This window comes from Macrobrachium nipponense, chromosome 44, assembly GCF_015104395.2.
Source record: "Macrobrachium nipponense isolate FS-2020 chromosome 44, ASM1510439v2, whole genome shotgun sequence".
NCBI lineage: Eukaryota > Metazoa > Arthropoda > Malacostraca > Decapoda > Palaemonidae > Macrobrachium > Macrobrachium nipponense.
This window is the reverse complement of record NC_087221.1, coordinates 20,251,270-20,271,830: the sequence shown is the minus strand read 5'-3', so window position 1 is coordinate 20,271,830 and position 20,561 is coordinate 20,251,270. Positions and strand designations below refer to the sequence as shown.

At 39.8% G+C, this 20,561-nt stretch overlaps 1 protein-coding gene across 8 annotated transcripts in view; it reads left to right on the top strand.

Annotated features, from left to right (window-relative positions):
- The window catches only part of LOC135204068 (uncharacterized), a 103,196-nt gene that overhangs the window by 17,915 nt on the left and 64,720 nt on the right, over positions 1-20,561 (top strand). For 7 of the 8 annotated variants that reach the window (XM_064234047.1, XM_064234046.1, XM_064234048.1 and 4 more), the window contains 3 exons: positions 430-918; positions 1,580-1,648; positions 4,645-5,448. In XM_064234047.1, the coding sequence (XP_064090117.1) occupies positions 430-918; positions 1,580-1,648; positions 4,645-5,448 (1,362 nt within the window). Of the gene's footprint in view, positions 1-429; positions 919-1,579; positions 1,649-4,644; positions 5,449-16,483; positions 16,658-20,561 lie in introns of all 8 variants that reach the window. The other variant, XM_064234051.1, reaches the window with a different exon arrangement.

Here is a 20,561-nt window from a genome sequence, read left to right as displayed (position 1 = left end):
TTAATGTCTAACATTCTTGTTAAGATATATTATTAGCAAATTCTGTAAATGCTGCATGCTTTTTAATCTCTCTTGCAATTTAACAAATAACTTCTGTATAACATATTTATACACTATGTTTGAGTGGAAAGACCAGTTTTTTAATTGTAGTGCCTTTATGTTCTTATTTGAACCATATCTGATACTATTTATGTTTTTTCACCTTTTACTAGTAATTTTAATTTAAATTATGGTTTTATTACAGTAATTTACCCAGTAGTACATAATTACATAGCTGTAGTTTCTACAGCTATGTAATTACCTGGTAAGTACTATTAGTAAAACTTTATTTTATAATAAAAATCTCATATTTTTATGTTTCTTGGGCCTATCAAAATTAAAGGAAACAAATACCTTCAAGCTGTAAATAATTTTTCTATCTGCTTCTAGGTTTACAAAAAGAGAAGATTATGATTGTAGATCTGAGTCGTCCTTATCATGGGGAGATGATGAATTTGAAGGAGAGGCAACAAAACAAGTTAGCATTTTATTTGATCAAGTTGATTATCTCTTGTATGGTGAAAAAAAATCACTGCCTTCGTTGTTACCCTCACCTGAACCTCTGTCTCCTGATGTAGTGGAGTCGCCACCTCATAGCGAGGTCTTAAGCAGCCCTTTGAGTGACACCACACCATTGGCTGTACCTATTAAGGATGAAGATAACATAAAAGAAAATTCTGGAAACCCAGATTCACCGTATGGTGTTTCAATAGAAGTAAATGATGAAGATGACAACGAGTCATCAGAAAACATTTTCAGTTTTGGGACGTTCCTTGGGTCAAATACTAACCCCAGCTATGATCATATGGTAGCGTCAGAACCTTCAGCAGACTTAAAGCAAGAATGTCGTAACTGGGTGAACAGGTTCCCACACTTTAGGTGAGTTTTAATAATATGTAAATGATATCTATGCTTGTTGGAATATTTGAAATAAATGTAAGTAAGGACCATTTTATTATGAAGGTTAGCGCTAGTGTTTGTCATTATTTTGATGCATTTGTTTATTCAGTGAATCAGTTGAGGTTCTTAAAGACAAGGTTTTTTCAAGAAAAGTTCAGGATAATTATTAAGTTTAAATTTTGAATCCTTCACCAACTCCATCTAGTGACAGAGAATTTATCCTTGCCTCAAGACTAAAAGATTGTTAGTTATGAAAAATAAAAATAATGTAAATTTTGTCATTTTTTATTATCAAAATTTCCAAATATTATTTTGAAACCAAACTAATGGTTATTAACTTGGAAAGTAATTTTTCTTAGAAAAAGAGAAAATCAAGTTTAATTAACAGTTAAGATAAATATATACCTATGGTATTTAAATAAGAGTATTAGTTAGAAAAGTGAAGGTAGTGACGCATGGTGGTGCTCATAACAATGGCACAACATCTTTTAAACATCAAGTAAAGTTGGTAGTCATATATCCTTTTTTTCATTTGTATTTTAGCAAGCTTTTGAGAATGTCGTGTTTGAAATTTCAGCCGTTTTATTATCATGAAGTTTTAATTGTATGTAGCTTTTTCATGGAACTTTGTTTTTTGCAGGGCAAGAGGTCATAGTGTAGATCCAGTAAAAGTAAAAAATCTGGAAGAGACACTGTTAAGTGACTGCTTGTGAGTACTACTATATGTTTCATGCACTGTACATGCGCACAAATTAGAATTGGCAGTCTCATAATTTTTTGTCCACCTGCCTGATGCACAATTCATGCCTTAATAATCTATTTTTCTTTTCAAGATGGAAGATATCCTATGTAATGACATGAAAAACAGTCACTGATATCTTCAGCACATCATGTTATATTATTGCGTAAATCTATTTTTCATACAGTAAAATTAACTTGAACAAAATGAAGTGATAAAAAGCATCATTTCACAACCACTGATATACATTACCAAGTAAATAGGAGACACCTATCACTAGTGAAAAGCTCCTCAGTGGCGTGATGGGTATGGTCTTGACCTGCCACCTCAGTGACCGCGAGTTCGATTCTCAGGCATTCCATTGAGTTGTTAGGGATGTGTATTTCTGGTGGTAGAAGTTCACTCTCGACTTGGTTTGGAAGTCACGTAAAGTCATTGGTCCCGTTGCTGAATAACCACTAGTTTCATGCAACGTAAAAACACCATACAAACAAACCTATCACCAGTAGTATTGCATAAAATTTGTCATTTTAAAATTCCCCCCACCGACAACTGAAGTGTTAAAATGCTTATGTTTATAGAACATTTTCTGCTCAAACTTACTCTTTCTTTCATTCCGTAAAATATTTGTTTCATTCCCCAAAATATTTGCAATCACTCATATTACACCTTGTATGATTATTGCAGCTATCAAAGAACAACCCCTGATTACAGCAGTAGTTTTTTGCTGTAAAAATATATGAAATTGACATAAATGAGGTCATGAGAAGGTCACCTTTCATATTTCCTATCCCTTCAGCTACTTATATGCTTAGGGCAGTAGGTCCATGCATACATGTGAAACCAATTTTAATTCATTTCTATTTAGAAGAAATTAATAGCTACAGAAAGATTAACCCAAGAAAGTTTTTTTGTTATAAAAGTAAGGATTTTTTAATGTATTCATTAGATTTGACTCACACAGCTTTCTAAAGTGTCTGGATGAAACAGGATGATATGTAAGGAATTACATAGATTAAAAAAGACAAAATTGTGTTTGTTTGATTTTTTATGTTCTCTTTTTGACTTAAGATAGCTAGATCTGAGTAGATTATGTTAAGCAATTATGAAAAGGATATGAGAAAAGGACAACATAGCCCATAAAAAAAAAGAATAATGGGAATAATCAAATAAAGCAGATTAATTTAGATATTGTCAATTTAAATATTGATTCACATTATGTATCCGAGAGATATACATACTGCTGAAAATAGACCTGGGCTAATCAGGTGTCAAAATCAGTAGTCAAATTTAGTTCCATTAAATGTGTCATGCGAATTATTTTGTTGATCAAAGGACAAAATTAGTTTAATTACACTTTGCTATTAAAGAATATTGACAAGCTTAATGTATTAGTTATCAGCTGTAGGCTTGTACATAGATGATACACTGACAGCACCCCAGTACAGTATGATATGTAGGGTCAAGACTGGACTGGCAGCAAAGCCAACTTCAAAATGTTTATGCTGTCATGAAGCTTGAGTTGAGAAAAAAATTAGAATTTGGGACTCACAGGTATATGTTTTCCTTACTTTGCAAAATAATAATTATCTTCGATACGTTGAATAAGTCTGCTTATAATTCTAATGATATGTTGAATAAATCTAGTTAATTTTAATTTAATTTATTTTAAGCATAACGTCTTTGAAAGGAAATATTATTTATTGATATGTAAATAATCTGACACCTGCATATGGCAATATTTCCATAACGAACAATTGATTAAGAAACTACGCCAGTTCTTCGTGGGCCAACTGTACATTATGCAAAGTAATAGAAAATTTATCTTTAGTATCTGTTTAATCAATGTTCAAACTGTAGTAGTATTTGAAGTGTGGAGACTGAAATACTCAGTGATTTTTTAGGTAACGCTCTATTAAAAAAAATTTTTTCAAACAATTAGTTTTTCTGATTTCTTTCGGATTGGATTTATTTCCACTTAACATTATTCAGATTCACAGGAGAGATTTATCATTATTCGTTATTCGTTATTCATTGTTCAAATTTTTTTAACTGCAAATATGAAACTATTATATTTTTAGTAGTTTTAGATATCATGTGGGTTGGAATTATTTTGAGTCAAAATTGTTCTTTATGAATATCTACATCTGGCTTTTTGCATGTTTTGTTAGTGTACTCAGTGGGAGAGGGTATGGAGTAGCACCTTGTTAGTTTAATTGATCATTTAAGAAGAAGCAGGTTACCAGTCTTAAACTTGCTCGATAATTATTTTGTAAAAATATGAAACTGAGAGTTTATTATTCATTTGTTGGAAGTGTAATACAGCGTTCTTCCTGTATTCATGGGAGATGGGAACCAGACCCCCCACAAATAGCTAGAACCCGCGAATAGTTGAAACCCCTATAGTATATAAAAACACTTAAAACAACCTATTTTGTTAGATAAAACCCAAGAAAAAGCCACAAAAAATGTATATACCCGTTTTTTTTTTTTATCACAAAGAGTGCATTTTACAATGAAATTAATAAACAAAAAACAGGAATTTGTTGATATTTCTCACAGAAAATTACTGCGAATAGGTGAATTTTCCGCAAATAATGGGGGTATGTATATATTCCAGAGAGAAATCTGCAAATACGGGGGTTTCACATACTATATAAAACCTAATGGTTTAAACTGGGTGGTGGGGGGAGGTTGTAACATTCTTCTTCTTCCTGCAGCATGCATTCTGATATCCCAGCTTTTTCTTTTTATTCACTGGCTGTAACTATTCTGGCTGTTATGACCAAAAACTAGATTGTGACAATGTTTGTAAGATTACACAATACAGTTCTATTGTAAATGATAAATATTTTAAAAACTTGCCTAAAATTTTTGGTTTGTGAAGGGGATTTTAAATGATGTTTTTAATGATAGCTTTTTGTCTGACATTGATCTAAATTTAGAATTCTTTTTAAATTTTTCAGGCCCCAGGAAGAGGAAGTTATTGTACGTGATGGTAATTTTGATAATATGCTGCCCTTAGTAGCTTATACCAGTGCCTACCAAGTCAAGACTCCTCGGAAAGATAACTTGAAGCAGTCTGCTCCAAGTAGTAGAGTGTGTAGTGGGTCCAATGACCCAGAGGTTCTAAAGGAACAAGTGTTGATTGCACTTTTTGAACAGCTGTGGGAAAAAGTAACCAAAATTATTGACCCATTGCTCCATCAGTATGCCAAATATATAATTGAGCAATCTGTGCAATATTTATCTATATCAAGAGAACCTAGTACCCGTGGGTCAAGGCTTAGTGCTAATACATTACCTCAATGTGTCAGTGGTGAAGTTAGAAAAAGTGATAAGTTCCTTTCGCCAATGAATTCTGTTGACAAATTGTTTAATGGTACAAGAAATTTGATGTCAAGTCGACCTATTTCTGGTATTAGGAGACCTAGCAGTGCAGTGCAAAGATTACCCAGTAGTGTATCTATACCAAATATCCATCCTCAAGAAGAATTGCATGAACTGTTACAAGTTTCTACAAAACCCTTGCAAAATGGTGAAAGCCGAACTCGTTCTTATCCGCCATCCACTACACAGACAAGAGAGTGTTCTGCATCATCTCGAATGTCTCAGTTATCCCTCCCTTTAGTGAATACCCCACGTGATAGCAATCGTCCAGTTTCCTCGAAGTCTACCAGTCGCCATCTTGCTCCTGTAAATACTAAAGGTTCAACTAGTCTAGCAGAGCAAAGACCAGCATCTACCTCATCCTATAATACCCGTATGAGGTTAGTGAAATATTAAATTAGTTACTAGATATACTAGTAGACTTGTAACTAAGATTACTTAAAAGATTTAGTAGACTTGTAATTAAGATTATACAAAAGGTTGCAGGAGTAGATTAAAGTTTATCTTTTCCCATTGGTTTAATACTACAATGTTAAGGGTGATTTATCCAGCATATTTGGTGCTATATAGTTGCCCATATCACTTTTAATTGAAGAATTTTAAAATATACCTTACCTCTCCATTGTTAAGCTTTTACTTCTTTATCAGTGGTATTTTGACAGTTAAAAAAAAGAAAAAAAGAGAGAGAACACTTGGTTTTCTATGAATACATATTCGTCTTCTATCCATCTACTTCCCACACCCCCACCAGGGGACTAATAGGTACAAACACTCGTAGCTGGTCAGTCTACTTCTGTCGCAGGTTTCAGTGGGAGTTCGACAGATTGTATTGGGTTTTCTGTTGGTTTGTTTTTGGTTGTTCTTTTATATTTTTAACAATCATTATTCCAGTTTTATTAACCCTCATGGCATGTTGCTGCTGAAGGAAAGGTTACGATTTGATAATTATATGAACAGTAGTGAATGAAATGCAGTACGTAATTGAGTTAAAGAGCCCTAAAGATATTACACTTTTTGTAAGACAAATGAAAGAAGTGAACTGCATCTCTTTTGTAAGAAGGGTCCCTCCCATACCATGGAAGGAGATCTCACAACTCCTGAGCTACCACTAACTGCTACAAGTTACTTAGCAATCCTAGACCTGGACTCTGCCCAGAGCAGCGAAAAAACAGTTTTAATTTGTTTAAACTTTCAAGTTAGGTGTAAGTTAATATTTCCAAAAATTTTCCTTTGGCTTTTTAAATTTAAGTGAAATATTAGGCAAAAAGAATTTTTGGCATTTACCGTGCTAAAATTGTTTTACTGCAAAACTACAAATCTTTAACCTGTGGTGCATGCAAGTCTTCATACATTTCTCTGTGAATACCAGTCCTCCATTAATGCTGATTTTCTTTCACTTAAAAGAGGAGAACTGAAAACTAATGATTAGCATTTGTGATCCTGTTTAGATGTTTGGATGGCTTTGGTTAAAAAGAATCAAAGGAGATTCAACCAAATGGAAAACTTCTTTCCAGTATCTCGTCAGCCGTAGCTGTAACCCCTTTCATTCCTTTTACTTTACCTCTGTACTTCTTTCTTTCATCTTACCTACTTGCCACCCTCTCCTAACAAGTGATTCTTAGTGCAAGTAGTACGAGATTTTCTTTCTGTTACACCTTTCAAACATTTTCACTTGTCAGTTTGTTTCAGAGCTGAATGATCTCAGAAGTCCCAACACTTGGCTTTTGGCTTTATTTCTGTATTCTATTCCATTATGCTTTCAGCCGCTGTCAAGTTGACGTCTCTCAGGACCTTCTGCCTGACTTTTGATGTTCGAACTCTTGATGATTAAACAATTTTTGTACTTTACTATGTGCTTTTTAATTATTGTTTCAAACCCATCAGTGAAATAAACCTTCTTGCAATGAATTAAAATTAATTTTCCTTGCCAGTATGAGTGCTTTTTTTCATCAGACACTTAGCAACTTCTGGTAGTGTCCACAACAGTTGTGCCGTGCTCTGTTACTTAATTAAACTTTTTCCTGCTGTGCTTTACTCTCATGGGAGAGGGTCTTTAGTCCAGGGCTTTAGATTGCTCCCCTCCCTGCAGATCTTGAGTACTAGAGTCCATGATGGCAACGGAACTCTTTCATGACAGGTTTAATTTCTTAGTGTATTTGGGTATTGGTTTGTCCTGACAAACTTGCTGTTGTCATAGGACAGCCTTCTTTCTCAAGCTTATTGATGATAAACTACAAGATTTTTATGTTCTTTCGTGAGGAGATTGAGCACCTGGAAATGCTGGTTTACAGCAACAGCAAGGATATTTCGATATGATTCTTGTGTCAGCAAACTCAGGGAGGTTGAGTTCAAGTCCTTGTCATTTCAGTGACAATTCACTTGGCAATGTTACCTTTAATAAGGTCTCCTGTCATCCTTTTAGAAGCAGGTTCCAGGGGCAACTTTCCCCTCCTCTCCAGGCTTAGGGAGAGATCAAGACAATAGAGTTTTTCAAGATTTCCAGAGTTCAGGCCTACACCTGGCTGCCATGCAGCACAACAGGTAGCTCTGGAGGTTCTTTCTTCTCCAAATTTGTATCGGTGTAAGCATGGAGAAAGTTTCTTTACTGGATAGCAATCTTGAACCTTGCATTCTTTTCACTATTCTGCTTTTGGTAGGTAATAAACAACAGGTTGATTTCTTTTCTCAGGCAGGGTCTGGTGGTTATATGTCCATTCTAAGCAATATCCCAACCTGCTAGCTCTGTTGTCCAAGACCCCAAGAGATACTCACCCTTGGTTAACTGTCGAATTCAGCCACTTGTAGTTTGGTATCTCAGTTTACATAGTTTAGGAATATAGTACTACAGTGTTTTTGGCTGTCTATCAGGCAAAAATCATTCCCAGATATTGGTGTTGGAGATGATTTAACTGTAGTCTGCGCTACTCGTTAGCAGATAGCGGTGTCTTCTCATGTACCATTGCTGTGAGAAGCTGCTTTCTGTCCCTGGCCTTTGAGTCAGGGTTTGATTCTAGGAGTAGATCTTTCCTTTTCAAGGAGAGCTTTTATATGCCAGAGGCTCTTACAGTCTTCCTCTTTGGGGATTCAGACCTCTGAGGGCTGTGACCTTTCCCTTTAGGAATCATGACTAGTAGTTGTTTGGATCTGAATTTTCTTGAATTGCAGTTGAGATGCACAACTGTTGGTCATCTAGGTTCAAGTCCTTTTCATCCACCCCCCTTCAGGACTTTATAGTCATGGACTGTGCGGAATACTACTTTGTCCATTTGGGTGCTACATGTTCTTTGAGGTAGTCACAAATTTTCAGTCTTAAATGTCTGTGTCTTTAGTTAGTTCTTAAGAGTCAGTGAAAGAGTGTTTGGGAACACTAGGTCTTCCTGATTTATTGAGTTGATTTGCAGGTGACTCATCCAGTGTGAATGGCACGTATGCTGCCTAGACAAGAGCTCAGGATGGTAGATGCATTGCTCCACCCTTAACGCTTAGCAAGAACCTGTTGTATCATCAGGTATTTTGTGCAGAGAGGTGATTGTATTTGATCACCTGCACAACATGGCTCAATGGCCTTGGACATGCTTTCCTTGAGCTGGTGGTGGATGCTCATTGGGTTGGATAGTGACCCCAGCTCTTTTTGGGATAACTTGTCTAAGTATCCAGTTGGGAGGAGACCATATACAAGCTGGACAGATGAAAGTGTAGGTTAGCTATCTGACTGGTCACCAGTCTATTCATTGGTGGTGAAGGGATGTAAGTTTCCTCCTCAATTGGCAAAGGAAGAGGACAGACAGTAAAGCAAACTTATCAATCGTTCTCACTTATTTTGTTGTCTATGACACATCTGTCTGGGTTCTTATAATCAGATAGAGTAATTGCACACACTGGTCCACTAAGAGTAGCAACTGCCACATTCCCATATGTACAGTATGCTACAGGTGTGAGGTCCCTTCCTCTACCCCGATTGGACCAGGAAGGTGTCATCCCGGGGTGGATGTACTTTAGTCGGTTTAGAGAGTTCCTCTGTAAAGAATGAAGGTTTGTATTTGCACAGAAACAAATAGCAAATTTTAAAAGTAATTTGCATATTGCAATACACCCCCTGAACACCTGAATAAGCCCCTGGTCACTTACCAGCCCGAACCATCATTTATTAAAAATTTACCAAATCTTTGGTTAAAATAAACGATCAGTGTTGCCAATCTCCTGGCAAACACCCTCGTTACCTAGTTACCAGCCCACCGCTGGTAGCCCTGCCTCACGGGCCGGTCACACCTGCCCTCTCACGTCAATCACTTATCGTTCGCGGTGGAGTACAGATGTATCCACAGCGAACTCCTTTTTGGTCTTGCCCGGCCTTCATTTGCACCTTTGATTTGATTGATTTTGGTGACGAATTACGCATCCCTTTGGATTACGGTTGGATTGCTCTTAATACCTTGTCATCATTTATTAAAAATTTACCAAATCTTTGGTTAAAATAAATGATCAGTGTTGCCAATCTCCTGGCAAACACCCTCGTTACCTAGTTACCAGCCCACCGCTGGTAGCCCTGCCTCACGGGCCGGTCACACCTGCCCTCTCACGTCAATCACTTATCGTTCGCGGTGGAGTACAGATGTATCCACAGCGAACTCCTTTTTGGTCTTGCCCGGCCTTCATTTGCACCTTTGATTTGATTGATTTTGGTGACGAATTACGCATCCCTTTGGATTACGGTTGGATTGCTCTTAATACCTTGTCATCAGACATTGATTCTGCAAAGGAAGAAACAACACAAGCTACGACAACGACTACTGCATTCTTGGCCATGACATCACAGAAAACGACGAGCGGAAGTTCAACAACGTATCGTCTCTGCCAACAATACAAGAAAAGGATGAGTACCCTATGACACGATAGTCATTCCTTATGCGTAAATTGTTGGCCTGTTCAATATAATGTAAAGACCAGATGTTTGGAATGTCAGGAGTGGTCTTTGGACCAGATGTTAGGGTATCTCAAACATAGGAAAGGTCTCGTATTAAGAAGTAAGTGTAGGCAGGAAGAGACTAACATAGATCAAGAATAAAAGACTTAGAGACAGTGGCTCTTTAAGAGACTTGAGAGTAGGCTGACATCGAGTATGACATCTCTGTTTACCGATTTTATGTCAAGATTAAGTGAGGATAGATCGAGCAATGGGATAACTGAAATTACTAATCGTTCTTTTCCAGCTCCCCTTGCCTGTTCCAGAACCAGCCCTAACCGGTGCTGGGGGTTATGGGGATCCGCAAGCCCACAGGGCAGGATCCGCCGTCCCCCTTGGCGCGGAGCAGGCAGTGTTGGCAGCAGATTCCCCTTCCCTCGATGTGTAAGTTCTCAGGATGATAAAACCTTGGGTCAGATATAGACGAGTATGGATAATAGGCTACATAGTGTTTAGTTTAGGAAGAGAAGTGCAGGCTTCTTCGGGTCGGTTTTCTATTAAAAGTAGTAGTTTATAGAGGCACAGTGTCCTTAGAGCATCTTTAGGCTTTTTCGCTTCGATTCCTGCATCAGAAGCTTTAGGCCATGGTTTGGTCTTTCAGATATGCTCCTTCGTCTTTAAGGTTACTTTCCTCTACTTATACGATACGATAATTGTTAATATCAACTAATTCCTCCGTTCAATGCATATTGACTTACGATATTCAGTATGGAGAGAAATCGAATAAAATTAACTACGGTTAGCCTAGTGTTCACGATGAATATATCGTATGCATATTCAGTAGCCTAGCCTAGCCTAAAGTATTCGCTGTACAACATATCGGTAGTTATTTTTATATTGGCTAACGCTGTAGGCTCAAGGCATTCTGACTTCGGATAATTCAGTACTGGTGAATTGAAAACGAACAAAACCGAGAATCCGATCTGAGGATAATTAATATGATGTAATCGAACAGAATGAAGATCGGATTCTGTCCGACTAAAGCATTATAATTGTATTATATGGTATCATCATCTTAGCGTAGTATAAACACTAACTCGGCAGTCATTCACGCTGGAATCGGCGGATGACGAATACGGGTTTGCGTCGCCGTATCCATCTCATTCTCTCCTGATTGCCTAAAATGACTAATGTAACAACACTCTCACTTATGCCAAGTTTGTACAAACGTCTTGAAGGAGACGTGTGTTCAACTATGTTGACATTTAACATAGTCAATGAGGTACCTATCTTGGGGCATATAATCAGATGTCAGATATAAGGAATTCGTATGTATGACGTCTTCATACGTTTAACAGACTATTGCCGTCAGTAATTACATTGCGCTTATGTCAATTACAGTTACAAATTATTACCAGTCGTATTATCAAATTACAATGACAACTGAAATTAATATTAGGCCTAATAAAGTTAATTTAATTGCCTTTAAATATTATTTTATTACTTTTCAATTAAATTACAATTACACTAGCTTGTCGTCAAACAGGCACTATTGTAAGGAGGTGTGGCTTAGACAGACAAGGATGCCGGCTAGTCTGTTTTTTTTTTTTTTTCCTTGGCTCCAGATTCAACCATATCACTTGGTCTCGGCTAATGTTTTTGTCCCTAGTTAGCATATTAATGAATAGCTGGATACTTAACTTATGGAACGAAGTCATACTGTTCGTCTTACGATGTAATTTAAGACCAAAATTTGACTGATACGTCTCATTGGAACCTAGTTTTTCCCTCGGGTTAGATGGCGTTAAATTTAGGATTCCGTTCGTTTTTCACTCGTTTTCATAGGTATTACGAACCTTACACTTTATATAGTTTATTAATCCTTTGTCTGTGTGAAAACAACAGTAATGAGCTCTTTCATGCTATTAGTTTCTTTTACCACGGCTGCGTTTGAATTCATACAAAAGCTCGGGACTTCTGTCCAGGTTGCTGATGCACGTAATTTTGCCTTATTAGCTTCAGCTGCATTTATAACATGAATACAGTAATTACCGTCGCACGCGGATGAATACAATAACGGATGTTGCTATCGGATTCGAATACTGTCACACGCTGATCAATACAATAAAGTGATGTTGTTATAGGAGTCGATCGCATTAGCAACAAGTTCTCGTTCGGTTGTTCATAGCTGTATGGAGTTATACGAGTATATTATCGTTAAGATAATACCCTTTTAACTTAGAAAAGGGTGCAATTTATTTACGGAGGTGGAGATTTGTTAGACGATTGTAATCTCTCCTCTCTCTCTCTCTCTCTCTCTCTCTCTCTCTCTCTCTCTCTCTCTCTCTCTCTCTCTCTCTCTCTCTCTCTCTCACTTCCCTGATTTTATATTCTCTCTTTATCCTAGACGATTGTATTTCTCTCTCTCTCTCTCTCTCTCGTCTTCTCTCTCTCCTCTGCTCTCTCTCTCTCTCTCTCATCTCTCTCTCTCTCTCTCTTACTTTTCTGATTTCATATTCTCTCATCCTATTTTCCACGCTCTCCTAACACTGACTCATTGTGCAACAAGAGGTTTTTCTTCCTGTCACACCTTTTCAAACTTTGTCAATCTCCCTTCAGCGTTGACTGACCTCATAGGTCCCAATACTCTGCCTTTGGCCTAAATTCTATTTTTTAAACCCAACAATCTTGCTGTCTGAGTTAGTATTAGAGTAGGGAGCGAATATTAGGAATATGTATAAGGTATTCATGATATGATATATCACGAGAGGATTTTAAGTATTAGGACAGATAGGAAGAAACATGTCTGGGTCTATCTGAGGGTATTCTTCCAAGTGCCAACCAGGCAGAGTACAGACAGGCAGGTACAACACTACAAGAGAAGACATCACTACGATCGACGACACCGTCGCAGACGCACCGATGGACATGGTTGTCTCCTCCCGTACATGAAGGAGGCCTAAGGCCACATGGGAGGTCTTCAGTTTCCCTCCATACATGAGAAGGCCGAGAGCCACATGGGAGGTCCTTCAGATTCCCTCCATACATGAGAGGCCGAGAGCCACATGGGAGGGTCTTCAGTTTTTTCCTCTACTCAGGTGAGGCACATAGCCAGCTGAGAGGAAACAGGTTTGTATCCCTCCCGCACTCAATGAGTTTTGACCTTAGGGTAGAGGTGCTGGGATTTTTTCCCTCCACATATGGGAGGCCTAGAAGGCCACACATGGGAGATTAGTTTGGACGAGTGACAAATGAACTTGAGACTGACCCGCGTACTCAATTATATTGACTGACAACTGGTACAGTGGAGGGCCGGGTAGATTTGATTCCCCACCTCCAAATTAATGTTGTTAATCGGGCTTATTCCGGTGTTCAGGGGGTGTATTGCAATATGAAGTTTTTATTTAAAACTAATATTGTAATACCTACCTGAACACACTGAATGATTCCCACCCTCCTCCCCCTCTCATACAGAGTTTTATTGAGTTATGATTGACGTGAGAGGGCAGGTGTGACCGGCCCGTGAGGCAGGGCTACCAGTGGTGGGCTGGTAACTAGGTAATGAGGGTGTTTGCCAGGAGATTGGCAACACTGATCGTTTATTTTAACCAAAGATTTGGTAAATTTTTAATAAATGATGGTTCGGGCTGGTAAGTGACCAGGGGCTTATTCAGGTGTTCAGGTAGGTATTACAATATTAGTTTTATAATAGAAACTTCATTTTTCCTAACATACAAACCTGATGGTCTTTACATGAATGGCCCACCTCAGCCATCCCACTCATTACGCGCCTTGATTGAATGGCAATGAATGCAGACTGACACGTGGGCAGGAACTTCCCCTACCTGTCAGTATCAGACTAAATGGCTGTTCCAACTCAGGTTTTCAAGATGAATCCTATGTAAAGAACTTAAAGTTTGTATGTGAGGAAAAATACAAATTACTTTTGAAATTTGCTATATTGTAATCTACTTTTTATGGATTGATTGCTGTTCTAATAGTAGTATTTTATATGTCAGGTCAAATTTACTGTGGCTGCAACCATCTATCAGTTAACAGCAGGGGTTCCATTCCCACCTAGCTCTGATAACCGACAATTGTCAATAACCAGAATATCACAGTAATTATGGTATTAAATGGCATTTATGTTGCTGATAAACCGCTTACCAACGCCAATAAACTGCTTACTGGCGCTAAAAACTGCTTACCGACGCAGATAAACTGCTCACTGACTCCAGTGAACTGCCTACCAATGCGACAAGTGTTTACTGGTGCCCGGAAAAATATCTCTTATACTGGCCACTGCAAATCTAGTTAACATGTTGTAAAAACTGAAATGCCGTTAACTGATGCCACCATTAAGTGGGGACTGCCTGTACTTGAAAAAAAAAATCACATTATACCCCAAAAATGGCAGAAAGGCCCAGTATGTGCAATACAGTATACACATGTGAGTATTTTGGAATAACCAAACTTTTCAGGCCAGTTAGTAGTAGAACCCTTCAGGCCATCCTTTTTTTTAAAACCAAACCCTTTAGGCTCAGCTGTTTTCTAATAACAAACCCTTTGGCCAGCCTTTTTCCAAGAAAAAACACTTCAAGACACCTTTATATAGGAAGAACCCTTCAGGCCAGCTGTTTTTAAGAACAAACCTCTGGGCCAGTTGTTGCTAAGGAATGCTTTGGGCTAGCTGTTTTCTAAGAATAAACACTTTGGCCCAGTACGTAACCTCATGAAAACAAACCTTTTATATAAGTAAGTTACCAAGTAATTACATAGCGGCCCAGTACGTAACCTCATGAAAACAAACCTTTTATATAAGTAAGTTACCAAGTAATTACATAGCTAAAAGTTTCTAGAATCGGCAGCTAGAATTTTTAAATTTACGGGTTGTGCTATTTTCTAGTGGCTAGGCGACTACCCGCCCACTTTCAGGGAAAGAGGAATAACTATGAAAAATGGCTTCGATTTCTTCATGGCTTGGGTTCATGCAAGGGGAGGAGGGCAGGCTCTGATCATGAAATTACTTGGTAAGTATATATAAAACCTAATTCTATTATAAAAATGCCATTTTTATAAAAGTAACTTACCAAGTAATTACATAGCTGATTCCCACATTGATAGAAGATGGGATGCATGAACACATCTACTCCCAACACATTATGAGTAATGAATTGAGAATTCAAAATTCTAGCTGCCGAATCTAGAAACTTTCAACTGTAATTACTTGTAAGTTATGTATATGTATATAAAACCTAATTTTATTATAAAATGTCAATTTTGAGCCAGCTGTTTCATAAAAACAAACATTTCAAGCCAGCTGTTTCTTAAGAGCAATCGTTTTGGCCATCTATTTTTATAAGGAAAAACCCCTCATGCCTGATATTTTTAAGTACAGGCCTTTTGGACAAACTATTTTATAATAAAGACCCTTCATGACAGCTATCTGATAAGAATAAAACATTTCCACCCACCTATTTCTAAAGAACAATCTTTTTGGGCAGCTATATTATATTGTAAGAAAAACCCTTCAGGACAGGTGTCTGATAAGAAAAACCCTTCAGGACAGGTGTCTGATAAGAAAAACCCTTCAGGACAGGTGTCTGATAAGAACAAACCCTTCAGGCCAACTATTTCTAAAGAACAAACATTTTGGGCCATCTGTTGCATGAGAACAAGCCTTTCAGACAAACTACATAATTTTTTAAGGACAAGCATTTTGGGCCAGATATTTCACAAGATATTTCATCGAGAACAAACCTTGCAGACTATCTAATTCATGACAAAAACCTTTCAGGCCAGCTACTTTGTGAGAACAAACCTTTTGGGTCTTTTAATTCAAAAGACAAACATTTTGGGTTATTAAGATGAACAAACCAAGAGAAAACTCTTCGAGCCAGTTATTTGATAATAACAAAACCCTTGGTGCCTGCTATTTCATAGGAACAAACCCTTTTGGCCAGCAATTTAATGAACTTTTTGAACTGTCAATTTCATGAGAACCAACCTTTCAGGCCATCTTTTTCACAAGAAATGTATCTGGCCAAGTGTATTAAGAGGAAACCCTTTGGGCTCACTTTATTTCATAAGAACAAACCTTTTATTATAGTATGAGTATTTTTCATTTATATTTACAACTTTGCCTGTATGCTACTATTTTAATTTGTTTGATGTACAGAATTCAGATTCATGTATTAAGACCCATTATTGTTTAGATATCTCATGTTTTTAGTATATTTGTAAGCAGTGGTACACAGTAAAAAGAATAGTTATTTTCCGAATTCCAGGTATGAAATGTTTTAATTTCTAAATCAGTGTGTTGTTTTGCAAATCCATGCATGTCATTCCAGGAGGGTTAGCCTCAAATACTAAAACTAATAAGATCCTCTGTATTGGTAGATCTTTAGTGTTTTGTTATGTAGGTTGTAGCAGTTTTTTTTTTTTTTATTCATTTATATATATATATTTTTTTACAAAACCCTAGAATGTCTTACATTCTCCATATTTTCTAGAATTCAAGAAAGATTTCAACACCATCCAATAGACAGTTTACAATACAAGAAATGGGTACTGATAACTTGGGGTCTGAAAGTGAAGAAGGTATGCAAGAGCACCACAGTCCAGTTTGGTCGAGACACATTCCTTTTTTACCTCCCATCACAGACAGTGCGGCTGTACCTGTAAAGGTAAGTATGGTACACTATTTTTCTTAGCCATGCCATACGTATATACTTAATACGCAACTGTACTTCGATTTTCCTCGTGTTGATAATAACTCAGTGCTGATCTTTGCTATACATCCATTTATATATTCTTTCCTATCTTGAAGACAAGGCACTTTTACTTGATGCTTCAGTAAGAAATGTTTTGAAAAGGGATCATTATTTCCCTTTTAGAGGCCTAATTTTTATTTTGAAAATCATCTTTGAGGTGGGTTTTCACAAATTTTCTGTAACAGTGGAGCCCCCATTTGTTCCGGTACGTATACAAACCCTCGGTCCTTTAACATAGGAGTGGTGCTTAGCAGCAGCTGAACCGGTCATAAGCTTTGAACAAGGGAGTTCGGTAGTTAACTGCTTGTCCCCACAGTTGGCGGTCAGCTCAACTGCAAGGAGAGGAGTCACTTTGCTTTCGGCTGCCAATGGAGACAGACTTGTTGTTCGCCTCTCTGCCCGCTATCGTCGTATGCTTTGTGTGCTTCACTGCGTGAAGATTTTCTTTTGGCTTTTCCTATTACTGTGTGATTGTATTCATACAAGTGTTGACTTCGCTATGGAATCACAAGAGCCGGAGAGACCCCCGCGCCCCCCCATCAGCCGCAGATTGTGCCCTGGTGTGGAGGGCTGTAAGTGTGGGGGCCTTTCGGTCCTCTGTTGAGGTCGATCCTCATGAGTTTTGTACTCGGTGTAGAGGGCGAGATTGCTCTCGCACCGAGACATGTGATGTATGTGTTTCTTGGTCGGAGGAGCAGTGGGAGTGCTATGGGGGGAGGAAAGAAGCCGTGTTAAGCCAGCAGGAGTTGTCAGAGGATTCTCCGGTTGCTTCCCTGGTCACGGACTCGTCTTACTCTTTTCTCCCTCCATCTCAGCTCCCTCATATGGCTCCTTTCCCTTCGGGGGAGGTATCTCGTTCCTCTCTTCGCTCGATCAGTCGAGCGTAGAGGGGGCGGACAAGGTACCCCGACCTTTAACTGTATTCAGGGTCTTCCGTTCGCTCGGGGTGGGATCTGTACTGAGCCAGGTGGACGCTCTTGTCTCCGAACAGGAGGGTTCGCTTCAGTCTGGTAGGTCATCCAAGCTCCTTCCCCCGCCTCTACCACGACAGAGGAGATTCCTATGTGCCTTCAGAAGATCCTCTGCTGCCCAAACAGGTTAACCCGGACTGGCTAGGCTAACTCCGGGGTGTCCCCTGCAGCAGCTCCTGTCAGAGGTTCTCGCAGCAGGAGGCACTTGCCTTGGAATCCTACCGCTATGGGAGCATTCCAAGCAGTCTCCTGGCTCGACCTGTGGTCTCTCACTGTGTCGAAAACCGCGGCCTCCTTGGGGAACATCACTCCTGAAGGGACCCGGCTTTTGTGAGACTGTGCCAGTCTGGAGGTAGGGCCATCTCCTACCTGGCCCACCAGACAGCTAACCTGTGGGCCAACCTGGTTCTTCGGCGTAGGGACGCTGTCCCTCACCCGAGTGACCAGGCGGGCTGGGCGAGAGGCGGCATTGGGTCTTCGCAACGGACTGGTGCAGAGTTCCTCCTCTCTCTTTATCAGAGAGATGTGGAGGCTGCGGTGGAACAACGGCGCGCTGATGACAGTGACCGTCTGGTCCACCAGGCAGTCTCAAAGGTGGCTGGGCAACCTCGAGCGATTGCGCCTTAGCCTAAGAGTTTAGCTAGCGCTTCCTCTGCGGCTAAGACGATTGCTTCGTCGAAGCCCAGAGGAAAGACTCTGCCTTTGACTTCTTCAGTAAGGAGCGACCGACCGTAACCAGCCCTCCTCCCAGTCCTTCTCTCGAGGAGGATCTGGGAAGAAGAAGCCGAAGAGAGGCAGGAAACGCTAGCGACGGCGTTCCCCCTCACCTGCTGCCGGAGTGGGGGCTGCCTGGCGAGCCATTGGGCAACATGGCAGCGCTACGGAGCAGAGACCTGGATAGTGAACATTCTTCGGGAGGATATTTACTACCTTCGAGTTTTCGGCCACCCCTCACCTCCAACCCGGTCCATCTTCAGACGTACGTCCCTGGCTCGACCAAGGACGTAGCGCTTCGGCAGGAAGTAGAAGCCATGCTGAGCAAACATGCTGTGGAGATCGTATGGGTCATCAGGTCGCCGGGCTTCTACAGTCGACTTTTCTTGGTGGAGAAGTCCTCAATGGCGCCCGGTGATAGATCTCTCTCCCTTGAACGATTCGTTCGCCAGACTCAGTTCATGATGGAAACGGCACGATCAGTGCTCGATTCCATCAGGGAGAACGACTTCATGCTTTCTGTGGATCTGAAGGAGCATATTTCCAGATACCCATCCATCAATCCTCCAGGAAGTACCTCCGCTTCATCCTCGATGGGCGGTGTACCAATTCAGGCACTTTGTTTCAGTCTCTCAACCGCCCCACAGTGTTCACGCGAGTGTACACGCTGGTGTCGTCTTGGGCCCACTCGGTAGGGATACGTCTTCTGAGGTATCTCGACGATTGGCTAGTCCTGGCGAGCTCCCGCTCGCAGTTGCTACAGGACAGGGGGTGGACCGACTCCTCGGATTCTGCGCGATCTGGGGATCGTAGTGAATTACGAGAAGTCGGATCTCGAGCCCAAGCAGAGGATGAGTACCTGGGCATGCTGATCGATACGGTAGCAGGGCGAGTCTTCCCCACAGATTCACGATCACCAGTTTCAGGGAGGCAGCAGACATTTCCTGTCTCGACAGGAGCAGCCAGCTCAGCAGTGGCAGGTCGTGATCGGTCACCTGTCGTCTCTCAGAAACTAGTCCCTCATGGGCATCTTCACCTGCGGTCTCTTCAGTGGAGACTAAAGGAGTGTTGGTCACAGGCAAGGGACCCTCCCTTCTTCCCCGTGTCCCTCACGGAGGAGGTGAGGCAGGACCTAGCCTGGTGGCTGGACGACGGGAACCTCGTAAGAGGAGTGCTTCTTCTCACTCCCCCCCCCGGAGATGTTGCTGTTCTCAGACGCATTGACCGAGGGATGGGTCACACAACCAACTGCGGACAAGCAGTTAACTACCGAACTCCCTTGTTCGAAGCTTTCAACCGGTTCAGCTGCCGCTAAGTACCATTCTTATTGTTAAAGGACCTCAGGTTTTTATAGTTAGGAAAAATTCAATTTTCGACATTGTTATATTTGTGAATACTGAGAACCCTTATAAAATGCTAAGAACTGCCTATTTTGTTAGTTCAAACCCAACAAAAACCAACTGAAATGCTTACTTGTACCGGCAGGCCCCAGTTATCAGCAGACTCGGTTAATGGCGTTATGGTTTTTATGGCTCTTCTAGTGCCATAAAATCTGCAATTTATGGCACTATAATGGGCTGATTTTTGGTTATCGGTGCCATAATGTGCCAATAATACAGTTTATGGCACCATAGCATTATTACAGAGGCATAATAAGCACCATAAATAGCCAAGTTTCTGTTAATGGATGTTTTCGCTTATCAGCACCCCGCTGAGAATGGTACCCTGCCAATAACTGGGTACAGCCTGTACTTGGTTTTTTTAATAGTTTTATCACAAAAAGTGCATTTAATCATGAAGTTGATATGAAAATACAGTAATTTGTGGATATTTCTCATAGAAAAAATACCACAAATATGTGAATTTCCTGCGAATAAGGAGTAGATATGGTCTGTAGAGAAATCCGAAAATACCACGAATATGTGAATTTCCTGCAAATAATGAGTAGATATGGTCTGTAGAAATAAACCACGAATACGTGAGTCTGCGAATCTCAAGAACGCGAATAAGGGGGTCCTCTGTAATGGCAAATAAAATTATCTTTTAGAGAGAGGGACGATTTACAGTGGGTACATAATGCCTATGTAGTACGTACTGTATGCAGCAGAAACATGGACACTAACAAGGAAATT